Source organism: Dipodomys ordii, unplaced genomic scaffold (genome assembly GCF_000151885.1).
Source record: "Dipodomys ordii isolate 6190 unplaced genomic scaffold, Dord_2.0 Scaffold15, whole genome shotgun sequence".
Classification (NCBI taxonomy): domain Eukaryota; kingdom Metazoa; phylum Chordata; class Mammalia; order Rodentia; family Heteromyidae; genus Dipodomys; species Dipodomys ordii.
In genome coordinates, this window is record NW_012267231.1 from 14556286 (window position 1) to 14564337 (window position 8052).

The 8052-nt window shown below is 53.1% G+C and overlaps 1 protein-coding gene across 8 annotated transcripts in view; it reads right to left on the minus strand.

Annotated features, from left to right (window-relative positions):
* Positions 1-4824: 4824 nt before the first annotated feature.
* Parp6 (poly (ADP-ribose) polymerase family, member 6) overlaps positions 4825-8052 on the minus strand; it is a 33212-nt gene continuing 29984 nt past the window's right edge. For 6 of the 8 annotated variants that reach the window (XM_013012148.1, XM_013012152.1, XM_013012151.1 and 3 more), the window contains 4 exons: positions 6094-6173; positions 5721-5784; positions 5479-5563; positions 4825-5192 (listed from right to left, as the gene is read on the minus strand). In XM_013012148.1, coding sequence (XP_012867602.1) covers positions 5090-5192; positions 5479-5563; positions 5721-5784; positions 6094-6173 — 332 coding nt within the window. In that variant the 3' untranslated portion in view covers positions 4825-5089. Of the gene's footprint in view, positions 5193-5478; positions 5564-5720; positions 5785-6093; positions 6174-8052 lie in introns of those variants that run through there. The other 2 variants (XR_001174896.1, XR_001174895.1) reach the window with 1 other exon arrangement.

The following is an 8052-nucleotide window of genomic DNA, read 5'->3' on the forward strand; positions in this document are numbered from 1 at the left end:
GAGCGGAGGGCGGGCTCTGCCCTTTTCCGAGGGGACTACGTTCCGCGGCGGAAGGACACGGTGGGCCGTCCAGAGGAGACGGTGACTGAACCCGGGGGCCAATCCGGAGCTGCTGGGGGCGGGGCGCACCCCCCCCCAGGCGGGCTCCTCCGGACCCCCGGGCGCCCCGCACACCTGTTGCCGGCCCGGGCCGCCCGCACCCGGCTCCTTTTCTGGCCGCCGGCCCAGGTCGCCCCAGCTGCCCCGGCCTTATCTACACGGGAACCAGATTTATGGGTCCCCGGCGGCGCCCCCAGCCCCGCCCTGCGGCGGGAAGGCAGTGGGGGGGGGGGGGAGACGATCGCCGGCCGGGGCCGCCCTCCGAGGAGCGGGACTCCGGGAACGGGCGCCGGCTGTGCTCGGAACGAGGAAGCGCAGGGCGGGCCGGGCCCGGGGCGCGCCGGGAGGCCTCTGACCGGGTCGCACTGGCCCCCCAAGGAAGGACCCATTGGGAGCCTCGGGGCCGGAGATCTACCTAGGAGCCTGCACTCCTGCTGTGCCCGGCCCAGGCGTGTCTGTCGACCCGGTGCTAGTGGAGTCTGTCTGGGCATTCTCCCCGCCGCTGCCCGGCGGGTCCCTTCGCTCTCAGCGCTTGGCCTGCACCAGGGCAAGTCTTCGGAGCAGATATTTTACAAAGTGGCCTGGAGTTCACTCACTGAGAGCACGGAGGGGCGGGGGGAGTCTAAAACTGAATTGGTTTGCAGTTGGGAAGTCTATTTCTTCTATAAGCAATTGCTGGTCTGTTCTATTTATTTCTGTACCCGTCCTGGGGCTTGAACTCAAGCCCTGGGTGCTGCTCATGGCTAGTACTCTACCACTCAACCCACACAGCTCCACCGCCGGCTTTTCCCCTCCCTCCCTCCCTCCCTCCCTTCCTTCCTTCCTTCCTTCCTTCCTTTCTGTCTTTCTGTCTTCCTTTCTGTCTTTTTTGTTTTTGTTGGTTAATTGAAGATAAGAGCCTTATGGACTTTCCTGCCCAGACTGGCTTGGAACCAGGATCCTCAGGTCTCAGCTTCCTGAAAAGTTAAGATTACAGGTGTGAACCACCAGCCAGGTTGCTAGTCTACTTAGTTAGGGAAGTACTGGCTTGGTTAAGGTAGAGAGAGAGAGAGAGCAGGGGAGGAAACAAACCAGGTGTCATCATTGACACCCTTCTGGGCTGAGGGAACACTAAGAAGAGTGATGGACACAGAACAGTAACCCTGCTGGTGCCAAACTAACTCACATTTTAAAGTTGGTTTTTTTTTTTTTTTTTGGTCTGGTCGTGGGGTCTGAACTCTGGGCCTGGGCACTGTCCCTCAGCTCTTCAGCTCAAGGCTAGTGCTCTACCACTTGAGTCACAGCGCCACTTCTGGCTTTTTTCTTTCTGCTTATGTGGTGCTGAGGAATGGAACCCAGGGCCTCGAGCATGCAAGGCAAGCGCTCTACCACCGAGCCACCTTCCCAGCCCCACATTTTAAAGTTTTAAAGCACAGTCACTCCTGTAACCCCAGCATTCTGATTCAGAAGAGTCTGATGGTTATAAAAATGTCATCCACATTGAGGAAGGAGGGAAGGACTGGGAGAGAATGATAGAACAGATGACACTGTGCAAAACGACATGTAGTTCTTATCTGACAGATGTAAATGTCACCCTTGTGTGTATCACCTCTATAATAGCCAAGCACATTATAAAAATAAGTGTCCTCCAGGAGACACGTCCATCATTTCCTTAGCTCACATTAAATGTGCATGCTGGTTTTAAGGAGATCTCTGTCTTGGTTTTGCTGAGAAGACAGTGGCAATATGGAAGAGCCCCACAGGTTTTATCTTATCTTTGTTCTAATTCTGCACACTCGCCCAGTGGCTATATGCCATAATTTAAAGTGCAAGAATCCAGTTCCTTTGAAGGTGAAAGCTGGGCCAGAGAGTTCACGCCTATGAATCCAGCTACTCAGGAAGTGGAGGAACTGAGTAGCTGGAAGTGACTCATTCAAACACGCATACTAAAGGGGCTGAGGGTCCTTGCTTAGCAAGAGGGAAGTCCAAAGTTCAAACCCCAGTCCTGGTAAGACAAGCCAACAAAATGCTGAGGACGTGGTTCAAATGATAGGAAAATTAAGACTTTCCCTAATGAGCTCCAAGCCAGGCCTTGGCTTCCAGCCCCAGCACTGGAAACGGGGGAAGCGGGGAGAACATTGAGGACAATGCTTGTTCTATAGGGTGAGGTTTGACCTCATGTTTATATGTGAAGGCCCTAGAAGCCTCCCTTGGAGGACTGATTGGTCTTGGAGGAGTGTCCTTTTTGAATTCAAGTTTGACCTTCACCCTAAACAAGTACCTGCAGTATCTGAGAATGGACGAGATTGCTCTGTATGCCATCCTTGGCCAGAGGCACAGGATTTGGAGTTTAATGGTTTACCTGGAGTTCTTGTGAGCAGGGTTGTGTGTGTGTAAGACCACATTGGACCCCATCCTGGAAGCACCAAGGCAAGCTTGATTGTGAGAGCTGGGCCTGGCACAGCACAGCAGATCTCTTGCAGGTCTTGGGGATGTCAGCTTTAAGGCAGAAATACTAGTCCAGACTTGATGCGCCCTTCCTAGAGCTAGACCAGGAGACTCCACAGAGGCCTTTCTCAGCCTTCCAAAGTCTCAAAGCTCCTCTAAATCCTGCAGGGAAGGAAAAGCCAGCCTTCTGCGGTTGGGGATGAAGACAAGGGAGAGTTCATAGAGAAGACAATTGAGCCACACATGAAGGTAGGTGAGGCAGAGCCTGGAATGGATGTGTGGTGCCCCGGGGGCTGGGGGGGTGTGAACCCTGCAGGAAATATAAGGCTGAGTATTCTGATGGCCCGTGTGCACACAGGTTTTCCCAGGTTCTGGTATAATGCCTTTGCTGCACTTGGAAGCAGGAAGCAGATATCCAGGAAGAACTGTCCCTGCCAAGGTGACCTTGTCACCCCATGTGACCTGCCACATTCTTCCAGGGAGGCACCAAGCTGTCCTTTCCCCTAGCCCAGGCTCCTGGTGTGCACGTGGGAGTGCAAAGACCTTAACCTCCAGAGTACCCATTCCAAGGACAGGGCAGAGATTGAAGCTTTGTGACTCACAGGGTGGTGGGATGAGATGAGATGGGGTCTCTTTAAGATTCAGAGGACCAGATCCTGTGCTCTTCTCCCCGCTGGGCTTCAGCGCCTTAGACTTCCCACCCACCCACCCACATGTCTGTCCAGAACACTGGCTGCCAGCTCCCTGACCCACTTACTCCAAGGACACCCTGGACAAGGGGACTTGGCAATGCCTTGGCTTCCACTGGCATCTCTGGCCACCGGTGGGTGGTGGGCAGTGCTGTGCTCCGGGGCTGGCTGCCTCTTCAAAGAAACTGGAACCCACCTACTCCCACTGCCCCCAGAGCCCCCAGAAGGCTCCAGGGAGCCATGAAGACCCTCCACCTCCCTTAGTCCCAGAAGCCAAGACATCCCCAGATGTCCATCCAAATCATCTCAGAAGCTGGCACGTACACAAGCCAGTAATGACTCAGCAGCTGCCTCCTGCCCCCCCTCCAACCAGAACCCCCGGCTGAGGCTCCTCCCCAAGATGGCCACATCCTCCCCACAACCTGAGTCACAGCCACACCCAGCCTGCACGGAAAAGTACCAGAAGAGCAGGGATGGGGGGTTCAGCCCAGAGATCTTGACTCCTCAGTCCAGAAATCACAGTCAGCGACTGCAGCTGGAGCTAATTGAATTCCTTTCCTGACTCTACCTCTAAACTAGTATGTCCAGATCTAAATGAAGCCAGTGGCCTGAATCCAGGACCAGGTGAAGGGCAGGCCAAAAGCCTGGACCCCTGTGAAGGGTGAGGCCTGCGGCTCCCACCAGGCCTACACAGATGCCAGCTCCCCTCCCCTCTCAAATGGCTAGGCCAGGCTGGGGGGAAGGGAGGGTCAGCCCTGCCTCAATTTCCCCTCCAGGCTGTAGGAGGAAACTCAAGATCCTGCCCAGCAAGCTGCCCAACAAGGAAGGCATTCTTGTGTTCATAAAGTTCAGATTGATTTGTTTTACCTCACCTTTAAACTTTATCAGCTACAATTATCAGGAACATCATGGTTCAGGCCAGTGTGGCAGAAGAGTCTGGGAGATTCTGTGAGGGGAAGCGGGGCAGGTACCAGTACCTAGGCTCAAACCCAGGCCGAAAGTGTTATCCTACCTCAACAATAATCTGTGCAAGGCCTCGCACCAGTGGCTTACACCTGTAATCCTAGCTACTCAAGAGGCTGAGATCTAGGGCTGGGAAGGTGGCTCAGTGGTAACAGTGCTGGCCTTGCATGCATGAGACCCTGGGTTCGATTCCTCAGCACCACATTAGCAGAAAAAGCTGGAAGTGGTGCTGTGGCTCAAGTGGTATAGCCCTACCCTTGAGCTGAAGAGCTGAGGGACAGTGCCCAGGCCCAGAGCTCAGACCCCACGACTGACCAAAAAAAAAAAAAAGAGGCTGAGATCTGAGGATCATAGTTTGAAGCCAGGCTAGGCAGAAAAGTTTGTGAAACTCTAATTCTAATTAACCAGCAAAATGCCAAACGGGAGGCGTAGCTCAAGTGGTAATGAGCCAGCCAAACAAGCAAGCCAAGCAAGCAAGCCAAACAAGCATGAGGTTCTGACTTCAAACCTAACTAGCAGTAAAAGAAAAAAATAAATTGTAGCATACAATACTCCAGGAAGAACAAACAATTTCAGGATATACCACTCCCCAGCACTCACACACACCTGAGGGCCTGGGGGAGCTGCGCAAACCACAGTGATCGTATCCAGGCCACAGCACCTTCCATTTTATTGTTTTATTTACAAACAGGGTGAAGTCAAGTGGGCAAGTCAGGGACTGGAGTCAGTCTGGGCATTCCACGCGTGGTGTGGATCCTGGGTCAGTCTCCACCAGGAAGGCCACCTCTTCCAGCCTTCCTGCCCCGTGGTAGCGGCCCCTCCGCTCCTCAGGGCACTCTCTCCTCTTGCTCCTGAGCCCTGTTATGAGGGCAGAAGGGTCCTGGGGAACAGGGTGGCGGAGGGCGGGGCCCTCAGTTTGTGTAAACCTGAGTTCCAATCACACGCATGATCTCCTTCTGTATCTTGGGGTCCTGAGTGTTAATGTTGGCATCGCCCACCTGACCATCCTCATATCTGCCAAAGACAAGGTGAACGTGAGCAGATGCAGGTAAACATTACCAGAGTAACAGGGAACTGTCAACAAAGTATAACCATCCCACCCCCAAAGTTGAGCCTTTCCCAAGTGGAAGGATTCCATGTATTTGACTTCTTCTACGCAGACCCCAGCCATCTGTTCTCATCTCCAGCTCCAGTGCCACTCAGACGGCAGGGGCCAAGTCTCAGACCACAGAGCCAGCCTGTGCCACAGTCATACACCCACCCTCACGCCGGTAGCCCCCAGGGTCCCTCATGGGCTTACACAAAGAAGAACCGTGTGCAGACATGGTCGGACACAGGGCATACCCAGATGTTGCCATGCTTCTGGAGGTCCTTAGATGTGATCACTGGAGATGGGAGGGGAGGCACAGATAACAAGACACACAATTCAGCTCAGGAAGGGAAGTAAGGAGGCTTCAAAGCACCTCTGGGTGCATCCAGAGATGCATCAGAAGTCTATGTTAAGGATCCCCCTAAAACGGGAACTCTGAGCGACTGACCTACCTTCGCAAAGTGCTATACAGTTTAGATTCCGACTCTGCAGGAACCTTGACTGAATGGATCGGGTCTGCAGGAGGGAAGTAAAGGAGGGCAGAACCAGACAGAACATTAGAGCTTTCCCTGAAGAGCTGGTTAGTGGGTGATGGTCTCAGGTGCCCTCCAAAGGTTTGCTCACATGTATAAGACTGGTGGGCCCAGAGCCCCAAGTGCTCCATTTCCATCTCAATTTAGTCTGGGCCTTTACTCTCAGGAGTAACCACACATGACTCGAGAAGTACGTTCACTTGGGACCTAGCTGATTCCTTAAATCACCCACGATCGCCTCAACCCCACCATGTTCCCGCCTATCTTTGCAGGAAGGGCTGTAGAGTCGTACCTGGGGGATGGTATTCATCCTGTTGTACCTCTGCACCAGCTCGTCCTTGGAGGGCATCCTGTGCTGTCCTTTTCCCATTCCTGTTACAGAATAACAAAGTCCATTCATTCACCCAGTTCTCTTCCCCCCCACCCACCTGTGTTGGTCCTGGGGCTTGAACTCAGGGTCTGGGTGCTAGTACTCTACCACTTGAGTCACAGTGTGCCATTTCTGGCTTTTTGGTGGTTCACTGGAGATAAGAGTGTCACAGGCTTTCCAGCCTGGGCTGGGTTTGAACTATAACCCTCAGATCTGAGCCTCCTGAATAGTTAGGATTATAGGTGTGAGCCACCGATGCCCAGCTTTATTCACCCATTTCTTTACCAAGTAGTTGCTGACGTGCCCACAGTGCGCCAGACACTGAGCTCGGGGTGCTTGGCGATACAGCAGTGAATGAACAAATAGCATTTACGTGCCCACACAGGATTTAGTCTGGCAGAGATTACAGGCAAGGAACAAGCAATGGCCACACAATATGGTAAGAGGGGTGACGGGAGGGCACAGAGGCAGAGAAGGGATGCGAGGCCAGGTGGTGATGGGAGAGCAGAGAGAGAAGGGGATGAGGCTAGCCTAGGGCTCCAAGACCATGTTCTGCTGCAGTGATTTAGACAGCAAGGAGCTAGTGGGGGAAAGGAAGCGTTTGGAGAAGTAGCGGGATACAACACACTTGAAAGAGAGATACATAAGGGGCCACAGTATGGCGTATGGAGGAGTAGCAAGAGGTGCTGTGGGGGCAGATACTGCAGGCTATGGAGACAGCCGAGGCTTGGACACTTGGAGTGACAGGTGCCATGAGCCAGGAAGAGTGGCCAGTGAGTGGACATCTACACCTCAGGACCATGGCTGAGACATGAGTGGACAGAGCAAGCAGGGCCAGGAAGACAAGTCAGATAAGAAAACCTGAGCAATCCTTCAAGAAGAAAGGAGAAGCAGACTACTTCCACAATGGTGACTACCTGAAGACACCACCCTCCTTCCCTTAGAACATCTTTTATCCTTGTCCACAAAGGCTAGAGAAAAAGCCGCCAGCCCCTTTGGTGTCTGCCTGGTCTAAATGCTAAGTCCTCACACAGAAAAGCCTGAACACTTAAGACTCAACCAGTGGGCTAGGAAAGTGGCTCAGTGGTAGAGCGCTTGCCTTGCATGCATGAGGCCCTGGGTTTGATTCCTCAGCACCACATAAGCAGAAAAAGCCAGAAGTGGCACTGTGGCTCAAGTGGTAGAGCGCTAGCCTTGAGCTGAAGAGCTGAGGGACAGTGCCCAGGCCCAGAGTTCAGGCCCCACAACTGGCAAAAAAAAAAAAAAAAAAGACAACCAGCATCTTCCTTAGTCAGATATGAAGCTGCAGCTGCACATGGGTGTCGTCCTGGCCTGAGGGCAGGACTTTAGTCCCAGTACTGAGCTTTAGTCCCACCTCATCAGCCTCCCCCTCCCCCTCAGTGTGTGGGTGTGTGGCTTGACCCAGAGGGAGGTGAAAGGAAAAGGAAAGGAGGCTATCATAGGACACAAGCAGGATTCCAACCTCATCATTCTCTTATTATACTTGATTTTCTCATGCAGGTACTGGGGCTTAAACTCAAAGCCTCACACATTGCTTATGCTGGCCCTCTATTTGAGCCAAGCTTCCAGACTACTGATTTTGCTGGTTAAATGGAGAACCAAAGCTGGGTACCAGAGGCCCACTAGCAACTCAGGAGGCTAAGGCCTGAGGAGCAAGTTCAAAGCCAGTCCAGGCAGCAAAGTCCATGAGACACATATCCTGAGGATCATAGTTTGAAGCCAGGCTAGGCAGAAAAGTTTGTGAAACTCTAATTCTAATTAACCACAAAATGCCAAACGGGAGGCGTAGCTCAAGTGGTAATGAGCCAGCCAAACAAGCAAGCCAAGCAAGCAAGCCAAACAAGCATGAGGTTCTGACTT